This window comes from Diplotaxodon limnothrissa, linkage group LG5, assembly GCF_057381915.1.
Source record: "Diplotaxodon limnothrissa isolate DT_005_m linkage group LG5, D_limnothrissa_male_GT1.1, whole genome shotgun sequence".
NCBI lineage: Eukaryota > Metazoa > Chordata > Actinopteri > Cichliformes > Cichlidae > Diplotaxodon > Diplotaxodon limnothrissa.
Genome location: NC_140600.1, coordinates 36,287,586 through 36,312,073, shown reverse-complemented (window position 1 = coordinate 36,312,073; position 24,488 = coordinate 36,287,586). Strand labels below are relative to the sequence as shown.

The following is a 24,488-nucleotide window of genomic DNA, read 5'->3' as shown; positions in this document are numbered from 1 at the left end:
AGAGTGCGTGTAGTGCAGTGTTCGCTGGTCTGCTCGGTTATCTGTCTCCATCTGGGTGCCATCTGTGTCTTTGGCTCTGGCCTTCACCACACTGGGGCTCACATATGTGGGAATGCAAACACATGCCTGACATATGAAGGTGCGGAGTCACAAGAAGGGACAAAAAGCAAAGGATAAGAAAGCAAAACCCCAATACTGCAGCTGAGTTTCTCAAAGGACTGAGTGGACTCTACACTAGAGTGGAGGTAGGACTGAGCGTGTTCCAATATCAGTTTGTGTTTTTGGAGGATTTTTGTGTTTGTGTGTGAAAAATGCCTTGTTTTCACGAGTGAGTGAGTGTGGCAGATAGTCCACTTTATGTGCCTAGTTTGTGTGTTTCTGTGTGTGTTCCATCCTAAATCCCAGAGCTGCTCTGTGCTGTACAGATGGTGCCTCATCCTTATCTCTTCATCCTTGTTGAGTGAGGTAGAAGCCTCTTTTACCTGTGCACAGAAAATGTCTCCTGCCATATGGGCAAAATATTAATTGCCTTTTAAAAAATACTAATTTGTACTTATGTTTAGAAATATTTTAACATTTAACCAAGACTGTGTGGTTTGACTTTTCTTAGAGAAACTACAATAAACAGAACATTTTTGCTCTTCTGTTTCACATTCACCATTCTCTTTCCTTACCTTATTAGTGAAATGTATGTTTGTCCTATAGTTGCTTGTCTCAGTATGCAGGAAAAAAAAGATAACTACTATGAGAAAAAAGTTGCAGCATTCCCCAAAATTGGTGCAAAGGAGCCAAATGTGTTCTTCCACAAAGTTTAATCTAGCTGGATTGGCTGTGATATCTGGAGCATACTTTTTTTTTCCTCTGTGGGATTCATGTGTGAACAGCCAAAACGGCAACCTCAACCAGATTTCTTTTTAAAAAACTGAGCAATTAGAGTGACTTTGTGTGTGAAAGGGGCTTATCTCTCTCAGCTGTCATTTCCTCAGATAGTAATCAGTTTTTCCACATGGCAAGCAGAGCAGAAGAAACTAGGTAAAGAAGACGTGTGCATCTGCTGTACAGTATCCCAGACATATGGGAAGAGGAGGGAAACTGCTGTGTCTGTCTTTCACGCTGTGCCTGCATGTTACACTCTGACATCAGTGGAGACGTTGATACTAGTGCAAATGTCACATTGTTGCATTGCTGTATATTTTGTCTGAGTTGGCCTTTTACAGTGCCATGCAGGGGATGTGTTCATGTTTCTTGTGCGCGGGGAGGATCTGACTGGAGACGCAGAAAGAGAAAAGGCAGAGAGACCTGGCCAGTGTCACACCAGACCAGGCCAGTTCATCGGGGAGATAGGAGCGACTAATTGTCGGCTGCACAGACTCAAACCAGAGACCCTTGTCTGGTCTGCTGGACTGTGTCATATTCCTGACAACAGGCACCGTGCTGTATCTGTGAGTTAGTGTATGTGTTTGTGCAGAGGACATTCAAGCTTCTTTTATTCAGAAATTTGATCCCACTTACATTCATTCCTGTTGAGCAGTTATAGTTTTTGTCTTAAATTTATGTGGCTTTGAAGTTTTCGATTGCACACTTCACAAGCGTACAGTATTTTTGAGTCTAAGGAAGTGAACGTGTCTCCATGTGCGTGCCAGGTGTCTTGCAGACATTGTGTCTGCTGAACTACAAGGTTGCTTGCCTTACAGCTTTCTGAAGCTTTTTTTCTTCTGACCTCAAACCCAGCTGAGTTTCTCTGCCAGAAGCAAAGTAATACATAGAGAAACAGACCACCATGACCCTTGCGTACTACAGAGAATACCCCCTGTTTCACCATGCGTATATACACACAGAACAGAGCAGCTGCTTCAAGAGTTTGCTGCAGGAAGTGCTCTATTAGTTCCAGTGGCGAGGTCTGTGATATCTGGCCCCAGGGGTTCAGTGAGACCGTGTGCTTATGAATGAATTTGAATGTTCTTGCTTATATGTTTACGTGTGTGGACACGAAAGGGTCACATCATTTAATCAAGCGAGACTATGCAGTCAATACAAGTAACAACCCGGAGTGTTAGTGGGTATCGAGAGACATTTTAGCATCAGTAGGCACCCCCACTCTGGCCGTCCTTCCTGTTGCAGGCCAGTGATATTGTAACTTGTCTCACCTTGCAAAGTGCGTTATTAAGAGCTCTCCTCCAGTGGTTCACTGACCTGAGAAACCCAGTCGGTGACCCATGACAAAACCTTTATTCACTGGGCTGATGTGGAGAAGAAGTATCAACATATAATTAATACGCTGTAAAATTGCGTAAGTAGTAGTTTTGGGTTGATATATAGTGACTTTGAAAATAGAAGATTAACACTTGTATTTTCAGAGTTGATGAAAGAGGTGGCATGTTACCAATAGTCTGTACGTAGTGCAGAGGACTAAATCACTTGGCTCAACGTGACTAAAATAGGTGCCAGGTCAGGGTATGGCACAGACCTTGTTTTTTGTTCAGCAGCATTACCTTCCTTCTCACATTGCATTAAGTCATTTCAGTGTTAAGCTGAAATGTCCAAGACTTAAGCATGAGGGCACACAGACGGACACCACTTTTCTACCCGCCCTAAAAAAACGGCATTTAACTTGTGCAAATTTTATGGAAAGATTGTGTAATTTTCCAATTCTAAACCCAAAAGTCAAAAAGTGATACTCAAGAGAAAAAGAAGAAGAAATGCATTTGCTGTTTTGTTAGGTGTGTGGGTGGACAAGCAATGGGTGGCGTTGCCTCTCTCCATGAATTGTCTGTCATAGTCATTATTTTCTCCTTTCTCTGGCTTTCCACCCCCCATCTTTGCCTCAGTCTGAAGAAGTGTGGATGTAAATGAGAACATTTCACTAACAAAAACAGTCTTTTGCCTATTGCGATTTGGTTGAGACTTTAAATCACTCTAATCTACATTTTCCTTCCACAGCATTTTCTGTTGCAGCTACAGTACGCTGCGTATTTTCCCAAGATATATAATAAGGAATACATTGTGTTCTTACCCGTATGTTTGCTAAAACCATACAGTACTCATACACAACAATAACACTCATCAAAACACACCTCAGCTCACACGTTTACCCATCCTCCATTACTATCATTGTCTCATTCTCCACATTGTTTTGAGCACAGCTGGCCTCTTTGTTTGACTTATCTGTCTCTCTCAGCGGCTGTTGAGCTCTGGTCTTTTATACAGCTGGGCAAAGCCTGCCCACAGCTCCGTGTTGTTGTTGTTTTTCTTTTATGGTACTCAGCTTTGAGTGATTGGATCGCCAAAATCCGAGTGTGACAGATTAGTCATCTTCATAGTCAAGGTTTAGAAAAAAGTAGATTTTTACTACAGTTGTGCTGCTTTCAAGCATGAACTCCAGAAAATGTTAAGAGAGTCAGGTTGGGACATGGTCCAGAGTTGTCCTTTCTCACATGTCCCACATTCACTAGCTGAGAAATCAGTGCACGGATACTAAACGGTCCAAAATCCCACAGATTTTTTTCCTGGAAGCTTTAAGATGTTTTAATCCGGCTTTATATTTGTTTTGTAGTTTTTTTATGGTTTGCTTGTGAACTAAGCATATTCCTTCCTTTTCATGTGTTTGGCCAACAGTATGTTTTTGAAAGCAAGATCAATGCTGATCCATTTCCTTCTTAGCATTTTAGGATTAATGTATAAAAAAAATCCATAAGATTAACTTAAACATGAACCCCAATACCAAGCCATTGTACCAGCTCTCCCAGTCTTGGTCAAAACCTGCAGTTTAACTTCAGCATGCCATGTGGGGATGTAACATCTGGTTGGACCTGAGCCGAGGCCATAAAGCCTCTGACACCTGGTCCAAAACAGGCCAGCCTTAATGTTAGCTTTGTTTTCTTGTGTCTAGAGCTTGTATTTTTGTTTTATGGATTACTGTAACTTACTAGTTCAATGTGTGCTTTATTGTGCACACGTGTGTGAATGTATGTTAATATGGATTTGAGATCTTCATCATGAAACATGTACAGCGGGTGAGAAAATGGGGGCTACGCAACTTAATTTTTATACTGTCATGCTTCCATGAACATTGCCACTGATTATATTCCACTTGCTGGTTTTGAGTTTGAAGACTCATCAGTCTCTTGATGATTGATGGGCAGGCTAACCAATTAGTTACAGAGAGGTGAGAAGGGTTGTAACCAGATAGGCAGATAATCCACTGGGCTCAGAGAAGGCTGGTGTGTGTGTGTGTGTGTGTGTGTGTGTGTGTGTGTGTGTGTGTGTGTGTGTGTGTGTGTGTGTGTGTGATTGACAGATATGAACTGTCCTTGTAGTGCCATTGTTGTTATTTGTGTGGCCATGTTTATATGCGCCCTGGGCAGGCAACACCTGGTGAACAGGGCTAATACGCACACACAACGCACGGACAGGATGACACAAATACACTTAGAGCTCTATACTTTGGCCCAGATGTGTGTCACATTCATTTAACCTATTGATTATGGAACAAAGCTCGGTGTGAGTCTTTCCCAGATATATTAGTATTACCCTTCATGCAAGAATCTTAAAGCAAAAATAACAATATTTGCATTCATTAGTGTCTTCAGTGTCTGAAATACCTGGGCATTAAATATTTGGGCTTTCTAAAAGAACTTAACAGCAGTATAGGTTGAAGTAAATTATATTGCTCTGTAAAAGGTGTTTGCACCACATTAAGTCAAAGGAGCTTGGAAAGAAAAGCGTCTGGACTTCTTTAAGTTGCTTGAAGACGTTTCACCTCTCATCCGAGTAGCTTCTTCAGTTCTAAGGTCAAATGGTGGAGAGTCCCAGATTTACCAGAACCTTCACAGTCATATGCACCACATTAAGTTTCTGCCTTTCTGATCCACTGCTATGTTTTAAAAAAAATCTAACAGCAATCAGTGACTGCAATGTGGTGTGTGGTGTTTTCAAGTGTTTTTAAGGTCAGCAACTTCAGATCCCATCCAGTCAGTCTTCTCCCTGCGGTCTGACCTCATACACATGGACACTGTGCATATTGTTATCCAGCCTCTGCCAAACCGCCTCTGCTTCCAGCATCACGTCACTGTACCTCTTTTTACTGCTCATTCTTAGTTTTTATAGACAACTTCTGTCTGCCTTGCTGTCCCCTCTTTTTCGTTTTCCTTTTCAGTTTGCCACTAAGTATATTTCCATCCCAGAGTTCCTTTTTTCACTATGTGGCACGCTGGATTACGGTGGTGTTTTTGCAATTATCTCTCTGAGTGATGAGGATATGCGAGGGCTTCTCTCACCATCAGCCTGTCATAGGGACATGTGATAAATTCACTTCGGAGACATGTCTGTGCTTCTTCATATGTGAGAATGAGAGTACTTTTTTGTCCAAAGTCATACCTCTTCCTTCTCCTTACGTCTACAGCTTTCTTTGCTTTTTCCCTGTACTGTCAACCTTGCCACCTTCCTATCGTTCCCCTTCCTAGCAGAGTTGGAAGCAGAGTGTTGACATTGGGTTTTATCCAAATATGTAGTCTACGAGGCTGGAAGGTGGTAATGAAAGCCAAGAAAAACAGCCTGGCTCTGAGTCTAACAACCAGGCTTGTCCTTCTGATGAAACCAAAGGAAAACAGTATTTTCTGTCCTTGTTATTCCTTTCCTCCCATCCTACACCTCTTTCCTCGCTCTGCTTGCATCCTGTCCTTTTCTATCTCTGGTGCTTCTGATTCGCAGACTAATTCATTGTCTCCGTCTGTGCTTTATAAAACTCTGTGTGAAAATGTGACAAATATTACATTTTTAATGTGGGAGCCATTTTGTCAGATGCTAACTGTGATAAAGTCACGTTACTGTTATCGTAAAGGGCTATCCAGGCTTTGTTCTATAGTGGGAGTAAATTCAAATTTAAAAAGTCTTCTTTTTTTATAGATGTAAATTTTAATAGTCTAAAAAAATACATTTGTAACATGTGGGTCTGCGATTTGTTACATGGAAGCAAGGCATCTGTGTTGCTGCAACAGTTGAGGAGGTGTCAGTCCCAAGAGGGTAATAATGTAAATGAAGTTGATTAAAGCAGAGATGATGTCACCTGAGTTTCTTCATCTCTCAAACTGGATATTATAAAATACAAAGTCACGTAACTCGTTGTTTGGCAACAGTATGGCACTGAGAGGGACATGGACTATTATCTATTTTAAAAGTGGATGTGGCTGTGTGCGGGTGTGTATGTTGCTTCATGTATCCTTGTGCTGTGTGTGTGTGTGTGTGTGTGTGTGTGTGCTTGTGTTTGTGTGGGTGGAGGTCAGAACGGAGTGCAGGATAGAGGAACAGATGTGCGCTGTATTGTGGCTGTGTGCGCGGATGGACGGGGACCAGGTGCAGCCTTTGTCTCTCTAGCATTTAAGTCCACTCGCTCGCATTCAGCTGCCTCGTGCCTCCCCTCCCCTCTGTGCACCCTCCTCCTTCCTCCTCTCCTTGGAGGGAAGGCAGAGATGTGTGTGTGTGTTTGTGTGTGTGGGCCGGGCTGCCTTGGCTTAAAGGAAGGGTTTGCAGCAGTCCCTTCTGCCCCCCCTTCTCTCACAGGTGACTGTTGGAGGTCCCAGCTGGCCAGCTCTTGGCCGATTAGATCCATATGGTACAGGAGGAGGAGGAGGAGGAGGAGGAGAGGGAACCTGGTTAATTTTGAAATCAATTGCTTTCCTTTTTTCTTTTTTTTTCAAAGTGTTTCACTGGTTGAATACTAAGCCTCTGTCAGTTGTTTAAAGTATGTGTTATCCTTTCACTTCAGGACTTCGTAGACTAGAATTAGGATTGCAGAAATACGGCAGCATTTTGGAAGATATACTTGTGCGCTGTTTAATTAAGAGTTACAAATGTCATTTCGTGTAGTATTTTTTTTTAGCCATGCTTGGGACAAAATGTAGAAAAGGTTAAAGGAAGCTAAGCACTGAAGTTAGAGGAAAATAGGGTTGTAGTTACTCCGGTTCTCTTGCATCTGTTAGATGTCACTGTCACCACAAAGGTTCTCACTTTGATGAGACTTATAAGTTGCTATATTTAAACTTTCTTTAGTCAGATGAGATGTGAGGCACTGTCGTGCAAAACTAGGGTAATAAGCTTGACTTTTTTTCTCATAGATAGTACGCACAGCTGGGCTAAACCTCCAAAAAACATCCTGTTGATGTCTTCTTGTCTGACTCATGATAAGAAAACTAAATATTTGACAGCATTTCTTGAAAAAAAGAATTCATAATGTTATTTTCATGTGCGTGTGTTTGCGTTAACATGTGTGTGTCTTGACCCCTACATACTTGTATCATTGCACATGCCACAAATTTTCTTTGTGCTCACTGATAAATTAGTTCGGTCCGTGTTACATCTTCTCTCACCTCATCTACGGTGACAAGACAGAGAGCAGTGTGGTTCGAGTACACACACCACCGCACAGCGGCACACACACACACATGCTTCACAGCTGCCAGCCTCTCACAGGGAGTTTAGACTTCAGAGTTAAAACATGAGCTTAATAAACCCTTACACTGAACCCATTTATTTATACACCACATCAAGTGTGATTTATTTCTGTGGACTCGTTATAGCTTATCCATCCCGTCTTTATGTAAGGAGGTCGATAAATGTTCTCGAAAGTGTATTTGTCTTTTCATTTGCAATTTCATTAGTTAATGGATTGCTTTTACAGCGGTGGCTCAACAGGAATAGTCACATTATGTTTCTCTATCCCTTTCCTCTCTTTCTGAGCCTCGTTCTGAATCATCACTTGCAGAGGCAGCAATTAAAGTCAGCTGAATGTTTTAATGCAGATGAGCGTCACCTGAAGCTGAACAAACAAGGAACACCTGGCTAGCAACAGCCATCACTGCAGATGCATTTTATTTTCCATCCCTGTGATAACAACTGTTGTAGAAAGCAAACACTTAAGGTCAGGAAACTTTCAAGATTGTAAAATTATGGATTATCTTATTTGTGCATGAAGACGTGAGACAGAAAAACAGCAGCACAATATGGTGTGAGTTTAACATGTAATCCTTTTTGGTTATATCCACCAGAAATGAGTTGATGGAGTACCCAGTTTTATATTTTAGTAAGCACTGGTAACAGTGCTATCTGCTTTTTTCAAAAGTATTGCCTATTCATTGTGGCATTTCTGTGTAATCCTGTTGATGTGTGGTGAGGAGCTTTGTGTACCTTCCCTTTGTTGCATTAAAGCAAGGATGACAGGTGGCATTTAGACCAGACAAACACCCCACATCCTCCTCTAAGCCAATATTCACCTGAGTTAACATTAGGCCACTTTGTGCACTCTGTGCATATGCGTTTTGTGGCTGCTGTGACAGCTGCCTCCTGAGACAGCCCTGTGACTATACCATGGACTCAGGTGCTCGCAAGCCAGATGAAGTCATCTAGCTATGTGTGCTGTCTAATTGACAAGCAGAGGCAATTCTCTAAGGGTTGTCAGGAGTACACGCGCACACACCTGATGTCTCCTGCTTTGGCTGTTACCTCTGGCATGGCTAACAGCAGACTGTGCCACATCTTAAGATTGCATGAACCCTGCTGCAGCTTTGTTTCTGTTGCATGCTCAAAGGTCATGCAGTAAGGAATATAAATACAATATGTTGCTATGTTTACATTCTGCAGAATTATGCATGCCTGCCAGTTAAAGTCAAACACAAAATGGTGCTTACAAGTATGGCAGTCAGTTTGGATCCAAACTACTGTTCACAACCAGTGGTTAATGGTTCATAATGTGTCAAAGAACTTGGGAATACACTTCAAGCTGAATTCTCCAATCCTGGCTTTTGTGTGCGTATGAAGTTGTTTACTTGGTAAGAGTGTTGACACTGAGGCCATATGCCCCGTTGATTCTGTTATTGAGATGTCAGTCTAATTTCCTGGCCATACGGATGGAGTGTGCGGAGCTTTGGAGCCGGTGTGTGTGTGTGCTGCAGGCTGCTTCCTACAGTGCACTGGCAGACCGCGTGTGTGGTGGGTACGGCAGTCCAAATGTCTGCATAGATCCCTCCTTCCTGCCCCCTATGTTCGTGAACAGGTGGAGTGATGGCAGGCAGGCCACGGGGGCTGAGAAAGAATGAAATGGTACGAGGGAGAGAGTTTTAAGAGGACTGCAAAACAGAAGGAAGAACACTCAAAGCTGTATAATGAGTTGCAGACATGACAGATGAGTTGCACAGGGCAGATTGAGAAAGTGCGAGCATAGGATGCAAAAGAGATTTGTTGCCAAAACTTGAGGAAATTTGCACTTTTGCATTCAGATCCATTTGTTTTTGTAATAATTCTGCATGTTTTCACATTTTTTGCACTCACAACAGTACCTTTTATTCATTCCGTGGGCTTCTTTTCAGTTTTCTTTGAGTTACCTACTGACAGCTTAAACCTTTTGACTTAAGCCTTTATAAACTCGGACCTCGTGGCTGAAGGCCATCCAGAGTTCATAGCTGTGAAAAAGAAATAAAGGGTGCTATTGAGTCCAAAGCCCTAAAACCATGAACCCACATTTAGAAGCTGCTTTCTGCTAACCTATGACCTGTGAGACCATGCTTGTCTATTAATTGTCAATTCTTGAAGCTGTTAGAAAAATCTGATCCACTCTAAATGGAGACGGGATCCGGCCCTCATGGTTCTCGAAAAGACAAAGACAGCTTCTGATCCACATCTCCCCACCACTACACCCCCCATTACACTTTCTCCATAGCCCTTATCTGGTGGTCTCATTCAACGTCAATAGCATATTGAGAAGTTGCATTTAACATTCAAAAGCTTTGTCGATCTTGTTAGTAAAGCGTGAAATAGCCCGTCCCTTTTTCTCTGTCTCTCCTATTTCTTGGGGAGCTCAATGAGGAGGCATTCTACTCCCACACAATGGCCTTCTTCAGAATTTCTTCTGTTATTGATCTGAATGGGTGAGAGTGAGGGGCTAAACTTCAGACATCTGGCTCTTTGATGGGGGCAGGGTGGTTGGTGCCCTGGCAGTGTGTGTTGTATCATGCAAAGTGAGTTGAGGAGAGGGGGCTGGGCATTGTTGTTGTCTTTTGTAACAATAGGCATGACGCTTTTGAATTGATTTAAACAACTGAGCTAATGGGGGGTAAAGTTAAAGTAGTGCTTCTTTTTTTAATTTTTGTGGATGTCATAGCAAGTTACAGTTATTTAACTTTGGTTCACTCATATAGACCTGCTGGTTTCTGATGCCCTCACCTCACCTACCTTCTTTCCTCTTTGCAGACAGTAGAGAGAAGAAGAGCCCTGCCATGCCCGGTTCTCCTGTGGATGCTAAGACTCATTCCAGATCAGCCCCCAGCAGCAGCGCCAGCTCCACTATGCCACCCCTACCTTCTGTCAACCCCAGTGGCCCACGACCGGCCTCTTTTTCCACCACAGCATGTAAGAGTAATAATTAAATCTATACTTAAAGAATTTCTCTCATTCTTCCAGCTTGTCTTTTTGTTTCCTCTTCAGTCTTTGTTCCTTTTCACAAACCAAAGTTGTAGACAAGCTGGAGTTGTAACCACACTCAGCAGGGTTTATTTTGATTTCTCTTCTCTTCATGTTGGTTTTCCGTCCTTCCCCAGTGACCAATGGGAATCATCATTCCCCACCAACACTGAATGCAGTGCCATCTCCACCACAGCGTTACAGCAATGGACCGTCCTCTTCCTCTTCCTCATCGCTGGCTAACCAGCAGCTGCCAGCCACCTGTGGGGCACGCCAGCTGAGCAAGCTGAAACGTTTCTTGACCACACTGCAGCAGTTTGGCAACGACATTTCTCCTGAGATTGGAGACAGCGTCCGAAGCCTAGTTCTGGCCCTTGTGGTAAATTCTATGATGGCATACTGAAGAGAAAAACAAGTCAACATTTTATAGAAATGCATTTAAATTAAACCTTCCCTTTTCCTATCTTTTAGAATTCAACAGTTACCATTGAGGAGTTTCACTCACGGCTTCAGGAGGCTACCAACTTCCCCTTACGACCCTTTGTTATTCCTTTTCTCAAGGTAAACATGCCTCCACCCCCTCCTTTTCCCATCTTTCTGTATTTGCTTTGTGCAGTTCTGCATGGAATTACTTCCCTTTTCTTTTCACAGCACTAGTGTTCTTCCTCCGTTGAGTTAAATGGTTTTACTCCTTGTGGTGTAAAGTTGCCCATCAGATAGTTGCCTAAGTGTAGTTTTGTTAATTGAATTGGCCATTTCAGGTTCAAAGTAACCGTCAAGATTTACGTGTTGACTTGACAAGCAACAGATGACTGTGTGTTAACAGCCTCTTGAGCCCCTCTGTAACCAGGGAAGTCTGCAAGTGTATACTTTTAGTAGCTCCTTGCAGTAAAGCATCCCATAAATCTTGTATAACTGGACTTCAAGCTATAAAAAGCGGCTTTTTTTTACACTTACTTCTTGGTTATCTCTGGAGCCCTTCCGTCTGTCTAAATCCTTGATTATAGTCTCTTGTGGACAGCTATTCATTCCTTTTATACTTCTTTGAAGTCCGCTGCCTGGGGAGCATACATATTTCGTGCATTGTGATGTAAATTTTACACGGACGAGTCCGCACAGTCACGAAAAACAGGCAGGCATTTGGACATCTGCATGCACCATCGCACTCAATAGGTGATGATAAAAATGTACATTTCTCAGACGTTTGCGGACACTATCTTACTTGCGAATGGGGAAAAAGTTAAACAAGACTTTTGGTGGCTGAGACAAGAATGCTCTGTTTTTGTTGTTCTACTGATTTATTGCAATGATGTGGCGTTCTCACTATTTAATAGCAACTGCTGGAGTCTCTCTTAAGAGAGCAGTTGGGACAAGATCTATAGAAAAGACAGAGAAGTGGATGAGAAGGAGAGAGGGAAAAGTGGGAACTCGGAAGTGTGAAACATGCCTATAAAGTGTTCCCTTCCTTTTTTATGGTCTCCACTGCGCCATATGGAGCCGTTGTCCCGTTAAAAGAGCATTCAGCTGCCAAGGCGCCGCCAATCTAGCATCCGCCCTGCTGAAGCCCAGAGAACCCGATGCTCAACTGACACATAGCACATGTGTCCGCTAGCTGGGGCCCCAGGGAAAGAAGGGATGCAGAGGAGCATGGGAAACAGGAAAAAAAGGAGAGCCCAGGGATATTATAGAGAGGCGATCGTAAAGCAGAAGTGTCTGCGTCTATAGGGGAACTACAAGTGATACTGTAAGGATCAGCTCACTGAGGCATAGAGGAATGTTTGTTTCAATGGACAAAAAGAGGTCTTTGCAGAGTAGTAAAGTGATGTTTAACTAATACTATATGTAGTTTCAAATACTAAATAACAATAAGAGGTCAGTCACAAAATGAAAACGGCTGGTTATTTAGTTGGTTGCTCAAGAAGAGAGAGAGGAGGGAGCAAGGAAGTGGTGTAATTGCAAACACACTGAAGTCTGTTCCTAATTAGGGAAACGCAGGGAACAAAAGAGAGATGGAAAGATTGGATGGAGACAGTCCCAGATAAATACAAAAAAAAACTGAGGGGATGAGGAATTAGGGAGAAGTCTGTGTATCATTTGTTTTGAAATGTTTCTAAATTTCTAAGCCTCTGTATCATCACGCATACCTTTGCTGTGACCAACACATTATGCTCTGCACACATGCTGCTTGCAAGAGGTTCATAACCAACATCAGTTGCAGCTTAGAAAACTCTGATTTTCATTTGAATTAGGAAAGCCGCAGCCTCCTTGGAGGCAGCTGGAGAACAGCACCCAGACACAGATCTAGCCTTACAGCCAGACCCCAAGGAGTCACTGCCCCCCTTAAAACCAATTTTCTTCCAGCCAGGCGTCTTCCCCAGGAGGCAGATCTGCACTGTATCTGTTGGCTCTGTTGCAGCATGAACGTAGTCTGTCTAGGATAGTTCTGGTGTGTTTGGTCCAGATCTCCCCTCCTGTTTGTCACTATCAGGTTTTCTGGTGTTTCTCTCTTTCTGTCTGCGTTCGTCTTTGAATGAGTAAAATCAATGCTCATTGATATAGGAGCGAGTAGTGGCCAAAGTCTACTTATACATGGGTTCAATGTGCTCTATGAAAATAACTACCTGCAAATCATAATCAAACTTAACAAGTATAATTTCTTTCTTGTCAGGCAAACCTCCCTTTGCTGCAGAGGGAGTTGCTCCACTGTGCACGGGCAGCCAAGCAGACCCCAGCTCAGTACTTGTCCCAGCATGAGCACCTCCTGCTAAGCACCACTCTGGCATCTTCTCCAGACTCCTCTGAGCTCCTGATGGAGCCTCCAGAGCCTGGAACCAAGAGACACAGCCCAAGCAGGTTAGATAAATGCATAAAAAAGAGCTATAATACATAGAGTATATAGGTAAACAGTGAGAGAGCTACATTAAATCACTCCTGTCTTCCCCTCAGGGCTAAAGAGAACGGTTTCCGTGAACGCCCACCTGTAGCTATGGAGCCTGCCGCAAAGCGGATTTGCACCATCAGCCCAGCTCCCCGACACAGCCCTGCTCACCCATTGCCACTGACCGCCCAGCTTCACCCGACCCCTCCACCCTTGCAGCATTACGCCCTGGATGACATCGCAGCACCTCACATCCTGCACCGTGAGCACAGCCAACGTGTTTTGGAGATCCGCGAACTCAAAGACAGGCCACGACTTCCTGGTATGTGATGCAAACTCAGTGTAAGGATATTCCTGATGAACTTCATTTCTGAAGTTGTTTCCAGTCTACATTGTGGGTGATAAGGTGATGCATATTCAGTCTCAGTTGTAGCCTTTGTGGCAGCAGTGAATAAGTGTTGTAGGCATCCTTGTGAACCAAATATACAAGTGTGTGGTGTCAAACTTGTTTGCACATTTCTGTAGAACATCCGTACAACAGAACTTTATTGGCTCTTTACAGTAGTTTGAATGCAAGTAGCTGCTAACCATATTTAGAAATGAACATACTTGCATGAAGACAGATGCACACAAATATCATATTCTATATGTGATAATGGGTGGTCTGTGTGTTTGTGTAGGCAAGACCCATATATCTCAGGAGTCCACGTATGTATATAAACAGAGCCATACTGTCCAGGCAGGGAGAGCTGGATGTACTCTGGTGTATATCTAGCCTTCATTTGGGGCTTGTCAGCACTCAGTGGAAACATCGGTAGCACACATACACACATACAGACACACACCTTGATATGTTCCTGGTAGAGGTGCTGTGTTTATGAGTCCTTAGTCCCCTGTCTGACAGCCTCCCGACCGCCTGCCGCCACTTAACTCATAGGCACACACACTCACGCATAAACACATCAGTCCACACACTGGTGGCTTTGAACTGATGGACACTGATGAGAACCAGAAGTAGCGAAGATGTTGAGAAGGCAGTGTGCATGAGGGTATCATTGCTCTCCTAAACAACCCTTGTGTGCTGGGTCTTGTTGGCTCTTTCTTACCAAATTTTTAAGAGATTGTGGTTTGCATCTTTGTAGACAGCGTGGGTCTACTTGCATGAACATGTGGATGTTTTTTAGCCTCTGTGTGAGTACAAACTTGTGTGCAAACGCTGATTACTGTTAAATGTATTTGGATATTGCTGATGTCACAGTGTAATGACTGGATTTGAATCAGATTAGCTTTGTTTTTGTGTGTGTGTGTGTGTGTGTGTGTGTGTGTAGCCGTAATAGTCTACAATGAGTGTCAGAACGGCTGGTTGTGTTTAGAAGTGGAGCCACTCCACTCAGCCTGAGTGTCTCCCTACTGGAATGCTGTGAGCTCCAGGAGGGGAGGTGCTAAGGGAGACGTTTTGGGTGTATGTGAGTGTGTGGTTGACAGCTGACTTCCAGATGTGTGCAAGCTCTGGAGCTCTGGGCGCTCGGAGTCTGTTTTATATCACAGGGGTCTCTTTTTCACTTTCGCTCAATCTTTGTTTCTCACTGTCCCTTTATCTTCTTGCCTCTGCATGTTCACTTGCCCTCAATCAAGACATGAACAAAAATAAAATAAATAAAACTCCTTTTGTCATCCTTAATTGTCGTGTGTTCGAGTTTTAGCTAATTGCCTCGATTTAGTACTTTTAAATTTGTTTAGTTTCTCATGGTGGGAAATGATAAAATTGTCTTTAAGTTTAATGTAAATATGTTTTTTGTAATTTTAACAGAAGCACTTATTTACCATATATAGACATGCGTAGGTGTTTTTGACTCACTGTCACTTGTGGCTTCTCTTGCATTAAGAAGAATGTTAATCATGATGGCCTGTGGTTTGTCTTGTGTGTGATTCAATCAGGCACTAATGGGGGCTACCGTGAGGAGCCAGTGGACCACAGACTGACAGACAGAGAGTGGGCTGATGAATGGAGGCATCTGGACCATGTAAGTCTGCGGACAGGCACCACTGGTGCTGTTGACTTTTGATACAGAAAGAATGTGATTTGTTTTACTGGGGTTTACCACTAAAGCAATCTATCACAGCTTAAAAGCACACATAATCGGCAGGCCAGAACTTTCTGATAAGACATCATTGGTTTATAAGCTGCAATTAATTTATTTGGTATGGGTTCAAACATGTTATTGGGAGTTCATTATTAAACTTATTATTATTATTATTATTAGCTGTTAAGGGGAACTTTTCATGATGTAGGAAATGCTCCCTCAGCAAGACACTTTTCTGTCATGAATCGCTGTGCGGCAGGCGGGAGTTGGACCCAAAATGCAGGACTCACAGACTCGAGGGAATGAACTCAAAACACAGCTTTATTTGCCGGTAGAACAAACATACAAACTAAACTAAACTGGGAAGCCACAAACTAAGAACTTACAGCGAGACACAGGGAGATCCACACACAGCATGAGGGACGACGTCACGCCGAACAGAGGGAGACGCAGACAGAAATACACAGAGGGTAAACGAGGAAAGTGGGAACACACGGGGAACACAGGTGACACTGATAATCATAACGAGACAGGGCGGGGTGAACTGAACATGACATGTACGGGCGTGAGAGTCACAAAGTAAACAGGAAGTGCACAGAGGTTCAGACAGGAGGAGAGAGAGCACGGGGAAAACACAGACATAACGGGCTGGGGAAACATGAAACAACCACAAAGGGAGACGAGGGCTCATAAATACATAGAGGGCACACAGGGGGGAGAGAGAGAGCACGGGGAGAACTTGGACATAATGGGCAGGGGAAACATGGAATAAAACATAAGGAGAGACGAGGGCTCACAGATACACAGAGGGGCACACAGGCGGTAAAAGCCATGAAGGGAAAACACTTAGGGAACAACACAACAGGGCAACTCAGAAAACATGGCCTAAATAAGGAACAAAATACAAACATACAAGAAAACTAAGAACACTGGGCCAACATGGCCCAGGACCATGACAGTACCCCCCCCCTCAAGGGCTGGCTCCCGACAGCCCAAACCCGAGAAACAAAACAAAAACAAAAAACAACCCACCCAGGGCGGGAGGCGGGGGACCAGGACGGAGGGACCAGAACGGGAAACAAAAACAAACAACAGAAGACACAGGAGCACATGACCACAGTCCAAATAAAGTTCAGGGGGCCGACCCAGAGCCCACAGGCACAAGAGTTCACGGGTCACACGGTCGGGGGGCCGACCAGGTGGGTGGCACAGGTGACAGAGCAGGTCCGGAGGCCGGCCGTGCGCAAGGCAACGGCGGCGACGAAGGAGACGACGGAGCAGTTCAGGGGGCCGGCCGCGCGCAAGGCAATGGCGGCGGCGAAGGAGACGACGGAGCAGTTCAGGGGGCCGACCGCGCGGAAGGCAGCGGCGGCGGCGAAGGAGACGACGGAGCAGTTCAGGGGGCCGACCGCGCGGAAGGCAGCGGCGGCCCTCCAGTCTCAGGCGTGCTGGCCATGGCCTGGTGGGCACAGGACCAGACGAGGCAGGACCAGACGAGGCAGGACCAGACGAGGCAGGACCAGACGGTGGCGATGCGGGGGCCGGACCAGGCGAAGCACAGGCTGAGGCTGGACCAGACGAGGACGAAGACTCGGAGGCTGGACCAGACGAGGACGAAGACTCGGAGGCCGGACCAGACGAGGTTGCAGAGGCTGAGGCTGGACCAGGCGGAGCTGCAGAGGCTGAGGCTGGACCAGGCGGAGCTGCAGAGGCTGGGGCTGGACCAGGCGGAGCTGCAGAGGCTGAGGCTGGACCAGGCGGAGCTGCAGAGGCTGAGGCTGGACCAGGAGGAGCACAGGCTGAAGCCGAAGCTGGGCCAGGCGGAGCAGAAGCAGAGGCTGAGACCGGACCAGGCGTAGCAGAAGCAGAGGCTGAGACCGGACCAGGCGTAGCAGAAGCAGAGGCTGAGACCGGCCCAGACGTAGCAGAAGCACAGGCAGAGGCTGGCCCAGACGTAGCAGAAGCACAGGCAGAGGCTGGACCAGGCGTAGCAGAAGCACAGGCGGATGCAGCCGGACCAGGCGATGACGAAGACTCGGATGCAGCCGGACCAGGCGACGACGAGGCGGTCGCAGGTGGCGGCTGGACAGGCTCCTCGGGCCCTCCAGCTGATGCGGCGTGAGGCTGAACGGGCCCCTCGGACCCTCCAGCGGAGACAGGAGGCTGAACGGGCCCCTCGGACCCTCCAGCGGAGACAGGAGGCTGAACGGGCCCCTCGGGCCCTCCAGCTGACGTGGCAGGTGGCTGAACGGGCTCCTCGGGCCCTCCAGCGGAGACAGGAGGCTGAACGGGCTCCTCGGGCCCTCCAGCGGAGACAGGTGGCTGAACGGGCTCCTCGGGCCCTCCAGCGGAGACAGGTGGCTGAACGGGCTCCTCGGGCCCTCCAGCGGAGACAGGAGGTGCTGGCTGGGCTCACTGGAACCCCCAGCGGACGAGGTAGATGGCGGCACGGGAGCCGCGGAGTGCTGGATGAGCTCATCCGAGCTTCCAGCAGGAGCCGATGTAGAGCCAGAGAGAATTGGGACCCCGGGCTCAACGTTAAGCTGGCTAGAAAACTGCACTGCTACGGGGAACTGGGCCAAAGGTTCAGGTGCGAGCTGAGCTGCTGGACACACGGGGACCTGAGCTGCTGGACACACAGGGACCTGAGCTGCTGGACACACAGGGACCTGAGCTGCTGGACACACAGGGACCTGAGCTGCTGGACACACGGGGACCTGAGCTGCTAACGGTGGAGAAGTAAATGACTGCACAGGGGACTGAACTGATGTCTGTAGTAACGGTGGTGGTGAGAGTGGAGTAGGTGGTGGAGTTAATGACTTCACAGGGGAATGAACTAGAGGTAGTGACGGTTGTGGTGCTGGTGGTTGAGTGGGTGACTGTGCTAAAGGAGGCTGCACTGGGGACACTGGAGACTGCACTGGGGAAAGCAGGGCTGCAGGAGGCTGCACTGGGGACACTGGAGACTGCACTGGGGACACTGGAGACTGCACTAGAGACTGCAGTGATGGTTGTAGTGGAGGTGTAACGGGTGGAAGAGCGGCTGAATTGGCTGCGGGTCGGGTGGCTAATGGCTCGGCTACAGAGTGCCTTAATGGCAGGGCTATGGGTTGAATGACTGACTGAGTAGCAGCCTGAATGGCTGGGTGTAGTGACGGTTGTGGTGGAAGAGAAACAGGTGGTAGTGTGGATGATGGAGCTAAGGGCGACTGAGTGGCAGACCGAACTGATGACTGAAGCGATGGTAGAGGTGAAAATGGAGCTTGTGGTGGAGTTAATGACTGTGCTAGCGGGGACACAGGAGACGCAGCTTGTAGCTGGGCAGCTAAGAGAGCTTCAGGAGGCTGGGCAGCTAAGAAAGCTTCAGGAGGCTGGGCAGCTAAGAGAGCTTCAGGAGGCTGGGCAGCTAATAAACTGTTCACATTACCATCCGTAGCACAAAACACAACCCCTGAACGAATAGTCCCACGGTTCGACACAGAAAAAGAGTCCTTATTCACCACAGCCGGCGATGTAAAAGTCCGAACGTCCGGCTGTGGGGTGGCGTGCCCGCGGCGTGATCGACGCTTCTTCCCCGCAGATGGCTCCAAAGGGCCGGGCAAAACCACATCCGGCCGGTGAAACTGACGCGGCTGCTCCAGGGTGGCTGTTGTCTGTTGCTGCTGGGCCGAGTCTGATATTTCCCAAGTTCGCGCCGCCTCCCGGGCTTCATTCAAATTGGCCAATAAGTCCAAACATCCTCTGACCTGGCGGAGATGAGAATTTCCTTTGAGGATTGCTTCGATAGCATTTATCCCCACAATCTTTGCCCTTGTATTGGAAGTGTGGGTTATCCACTCGACTAGGCGTTGGACACGTATCAGATCGCTCTCCCCGGGTAAGTCTGCTGGGTCCATGTTGTGGTGACGTCGTACTGTCATGAATCGCTGTGCGGCAGGCGGGAGTTGGACCCAAAATGCAGGACTCACAGACTCGAGGGAATGAACTCAAAACACAGCTTTATTTGCCGGTAGAACAAACATACAAACTAAACTAAACTGGGAAGCCACAAACTAAGAACTTACAGCGAGACACAGGGAGATCCACACACAGCATGAGGGACGACGTCACGCCGAACAGAGGGAGACGCAGACAGAAATACACAGAGGGTAAACGAGGAAAGTGGGAACACACGGGGAACACAGGTGACACTGATAATCATAACGAGACAGGGCGGGGTGAACTGAACATGACATGTACGGGCGTGAGAGTCACAAAGTAAACAGGAAGTGCACAGAGGTTCAGACAGGAGGAGAGAGAGCACGGGGAAAACACAGACATAACGGGCTGGGGAAACATGAAACAACCACAAAGGGAGACGAGGGCTCATAAATACACAGGGCACACAGGGGGGAGAGAGAGAGAGCACGGGGAGAACTTGGACATAATGGGCAGGGGAAACATGGAATAAAACATAAGGAGAGACGAGGGCTCACAGATACACAGAGGGGCACACAGGGGGTAAAAGCCATGAAGGGAAAACACTTAGGGAACAACACAACAGGGCAACTCAGAAAACATGGCCTAAATAAGGAACAAAATACAAACATACAAGAAAACTAAGAACACTGGGCCAACATGGCCCAGGACCATGACACTTTTCCATAGGTACCTATTGAAATAATAGACTGTATGATTGTGTGATTTATTGGCAAAAAAGGCTTGTAGGTAATTTGAAGTAAAATATAAATATAAAGTCAAGAAAGGGTTATGCAATAGGTCTGTGAATGTGGACGTTAATGAGTTTCTTAATGGATTGTGATTAAGACATCCTGAACTACCTTTCCAGGAGATAAATGGTCAGGTTATTGAAAAGGTTACAAGAAGAAGAAACATAGCAAAGACACAAAAGTTTGCTGGGAAATTACAATTATTAACATAAGTCAATGTGTTTTAGGCATTAAAACAAGGTATTTATGTTTAACTGCTTACTGGGATGAAATTCTATCAAGTCAAGGAGATGGTTTGTGAAACTGGTTCTTGATTTGATGATATAAGTACTTTTTGAAACTTCAGACATAGCTATTAAATAGTTGCTTAATGATGTAAGATTTAAATAATTCCTCAAGTAGCTAAAAGCGATCTCAATTAATAAAATTTTGTTTGTCGTCATCAAGGTGTTGAACTGTATTGTGGACATGGTAGAAAAGACACGGCGGTCAGTGAGCGTTCTCAGACGATGCCAGGAGTCAGATCGTGAGGAGCTTAACTACTGGAGACGACGTTCGAGCGAGCAGGAAGACCCGCGCAAAGGAGGACCGGCATCTGCTCCATTCTCCAAGACGCACAGCCCTCACTCTTCTGAGTCAGGTGGGCACCGCTGTTTTTTGGGGTTTCGCTTTTGTCAGGGACCAATAACTTTTCATTGTTTACGCTTGCTGCTTTACTACAGTAAATGTTTCATGATTTTCAGAAAGAAGCCAAATTTATATAATGCGTGATGTTGCACATGCTCTAAACTTCATATTTAACCTGCTAGTAACATGTAACATGCAGAAGCCCAGTTTTTTTGGGGGTTAATTAATTAATTATCCCTTAACATCTACTATGTTTTGGGTGTTGGAAACTGCTTTAAGGATTAACAGTTCAATTCGGGTTAAAAGACTGATGTTTCCATTTCCTTTTAAAAGTGTTATTTATTGTGAGATCAGTTCATTAAATGAACTTTAGAATGGGTAAGCAAATGTCTTTTCTAAAGAAATATAACCATGGGTTGTTCACTCTGGGATAATGATGCTAGATAAAATACAAGCATTGTGAATAATAGCACATAATGATCTGGACATTCTGAGATTAATTTAGGCGATGCAAATGTCCAGTCATTTCTGTTTCATAGTCATTACATCATCTAGTGGTCATTAATAGAACTGCGCCGAAGTCACACGTCAGCGTGTTAGTGAGTCCATCCACAGTTAGTCCCTCAGTCTGCTGTGTACTGGCAGTGTTCTTTCTGCGTGCCAGCCTTGCCATCCCCCTGCTGCTCCATAGTCACAGACAGGTGCCAGGATTGGCCTCCGCCATATCGGCCACAGAAGGGCCGTCCTGCCGTCCTGCAGGCACAGAGACCCAGAGCTAGCTGACTCGCCAGAGCACCATCTGGGCTCCCAGTCGGAAAGCCTGCCTGCTTGCCCAGGCTTGGTCTGCTATAGTGGGGGTGTATAAAGGCTTGGTGAAAGAGAAGGGATGTAAATGAAGGCAAAAAGAGAAAGAGGTGGCGAGATCAGCTGTGAGTGATGGAGAAAGAAGCGGAAAAAGGAGATAAGAAAGGCAACAGTATTAGAGAGGCAGAGCCCAGTAGTGAGTTAGGAATGAATTACGATTCAGGGAGACAGATTTGAGGGAAGAAACAGAGTATTGACACAGCTTGATGGTCTGCATTTCTCTCCAAGCCAAACACATTCCTTTCTGAAGCTGTCAGATCGCAGATCCGTCCAGGACTCTGATAACTAACAATAACATTGGTTGTGTGGCCTAGATATTCGGAATTGTTTGCACCAGTGACAGAATAAATGTCAAGATGACAAAGAAACTATTACTGTCTGTCTATCAGGCCTTTTCTTTTATATGCCCCCATCACCTTCAAGGAGTGTCAGCCCCAGTATAAATAAATGAAAATAAATAAATATATGAAGTTTCAAAGCCCCGGCAGGTGCTAATTGCTTCCGTTTCTGCCTCCCCTGCAGACTCTCAGCGTGATTTTGCTCCACGGCCAGGCTCAGCATATGTTACAGATGAAATCTGGAGAAAAGCTGGTAAGAACATGAAACAAAATTAGTATAAAGACTCAACCAGTTGTTGCATTTACAAAGTAATATTTTGACACACTTAGCAGATTGCTGTGTGCTTTACTTATGCAAGTGTGCACAGTAAAAACAAGGTGAGCCCCACCTAAATCTCTTGTCTTCTCTATAGAAGAAGCGGTGAATGAAGTTAAGCGTCAGGCCATGGAAGAGGTTCAGAAAGCTGTAGCAGAGGCTGAGCAGAAAGCATTTGAGATGATTGCTGCTGAGAGGGCCAAGATGGAAAAGACTGTGGCTGAGGCCAAGCGGAAGGCTCAAGAAGATGCCATCATGGTCATTAATGAACAAGAGGACTCCAGTGAGGTGAGCAAGAACTGCAGAGAAACTACAGCAACAAGATGTGTGTGTGTGTATATATGTGTGTGTACATATATGTGTGTTTTATATGTATGTATGTATGTATGTATGTACTTAAACTTCCAAGTATGCATAATTTAGAGTTACAGTCTTTTGGGCATTTTTAATAGCAATTACAGATTAATAGTGTAATAAAGCAATAACAGTGGTGCAAATGACTAGATTAAAGTGGAAAAAGGCACTGTGTTTATCGTGATGATTCCACACATAGATTTTTCTGAACATGTTGAAGGGCCTCACATGATTTAGTAAAGAGTCCATATGGGACTCGGTGGGAGGGCAGAAAAATTACTCAAGATGAATGCTTTAGTTGCTGAATCTGCTGAGACAGCTGTATGCATACAAGTTCACAATGATTACTCCAATTCATTGCTGCGTTTGCTTCTGCTGCCCCCAAATGGTCCAACAAATTACTGTAGTTTTGTTTTGTAGGGTTTATTTAAAAATGAAAGAATACAAATGCAGTTTGTACAAGTGAGAGATAGAAATGAACTATATCTTTCCTCTCTCATTAGTGTTGCTGGAACTGTGGTCGCAAAGCTAGCGAGACGTGCAGCGGCTGCAACGCCGCTCGCTACTGTGGGTCTTTCTGCCAGCACAAAGACTGGGAGAGGCATCACCTCATCTGCAGCCCAGGACTTCAGGCTCAACCCAAACCGGTACCTGCAAGCAGAGTGGCTGCCGTGGCTACAGCAGCACCGGCCGCCACCGTCGTGTCTCCTGTTGGTCTGGCTGGGGTCAAAGTTCCTGACAGTGTGCCTTCAGTCTGCAGTCCAGGTGGGGAGAAGGCTTCAGTCGCTTCGCGTTCATCCACTCCCTCCACCCCTGCCTCGGCCCCTGAGACGAACGGACACTAGGAGGCAAAGGACCTTGGCGGTGCATGTGTCACCTACCCTCTTCAAAAACCGGGAAGAACTGAAACAGCAGCATGAGGGAACTATTTGTGGGTTAAGTTAGGATAACAGATTTTTCAACATACTCTTTGGCAGATAAAAAAGGACAGATTATGGATGACTGTTTGAGTGATATGTCAACTGGGACTTTGGCTTTGGCAAAGAACAGAAGGACTCCTCTTGAATGCATTAATTGGATGAACAGATCTCCCTAGCAGATGGAAACGTGTTTCTCATCGTCCAAAAACCAAAATCTTGGATGTGTGAGGAGTGGAAAAAAACTGATTGATCTCCGTTTGTTCTCTGGTGGCAGCGTGGAAGTTATGAAAGGGAGGCATACGAGAACAAACACAGGAGATTAAAGAACAATGAGGTATAAAGATATTTCCCCCCATGTACCAATATCCTCACTTTGATGTGTATAAATCTAAGCTTGGGAGGAGGTGGTGGTAATTGTAAACAGTGTAATAGTACCAGCGCTAAAACATCTGTCTTCGTCCTGTAGGAAAAATCTGACCGTAGACCACGGAAGAGCCGTCTCCGCAGCTCCGGTGTATACATAAATATTTGCTCGCCAATCTTGTCAGATTATCATATGTGTGAATGTGTGTCAAAGAGTCGTGCTGTCGGTGAATATTGTAAAGCATATGATTATTTTTGTCAAAGCAATACTGAAATATTGTTCAGGTATTTCAAGACCTTTGCATCACCAAAGTCGCTAAAGAGAAAGTTATTGTAATTGCTTGTAACTGTGTTTGTGAAAAAGAGATAATACTACACTAACGCCCACACGTCATATTTACTTTAAAAAAAAAGTTAAACTCTGGTCATTACTTTTTTTTTTTTGCCATTTCCAATCATTAGAAGGAACACAGGCAAAGTGATGGTGGTGGATCCAGTAAGCACAGAAACATTCAGTTTGGGCGTTTCTCTGGCTGCAATTTCACTTTGGCACTTGTTCATATCACCAGCTGTGTATGGCAGGTCA

General features: G+C 45.5%; 1 protein-coding gene across 1 annotated transcript in view; it reads left to right on the top strand.

The window, feature by feature from the left end:
* The window catches only part of cbfa2t2 (CBFA2/RUNX1 partner transcriptional co-repressor 2), a 39,237-nt gene extending 15,098 nt beyond the window's left edge, over window positions 1-24,139 (top strand). Inside the window, exons 2-11 of the mRNA XM_085354669.1 lie at window positions 10,240-10,398; window positions 10,587-10,828; window positions 10,921-11,010; window positions 13,118-13,302; window positions 13,396-13,649; window positions 15,266-15,351; window positions 20,568-20,760; window positions 22,134-22,202; window positions 22,363-22,553; window positions 23,123-24,139. Coding sequence (XP_085210795.1) covers window positions 10,240-10,398; window positions 10,587-10,828; window positions 10,921-11,010; window positions 13,118-13,302; window positions 13,396-13,649; window positions 15,266-15,351; window positions 20,568-20,760; window positions 22,134-22,202; window positions 22,363-22,553; window positions 23,123-23,464 — 1,811 coding nt within the window. The 3' untranslated portion in view covers window positions 23,465-24,139. The remainder of the gene's footprint in view (window positions 1-10,239; window positions 10,399-10,586; window positions 10,829-10,920; window positions 11,011-13,117; window positions 13,303-13,395; window positions 13,650-15,265; window positions 15,352-20,567; window positions 20,761-22,133; window positions 22,203-22,362; window positions 22,554-23,122) is intronic.
* The last annotated feature ends 349 nt before the right edge of the window (window positions 24,140-24,488 follow it).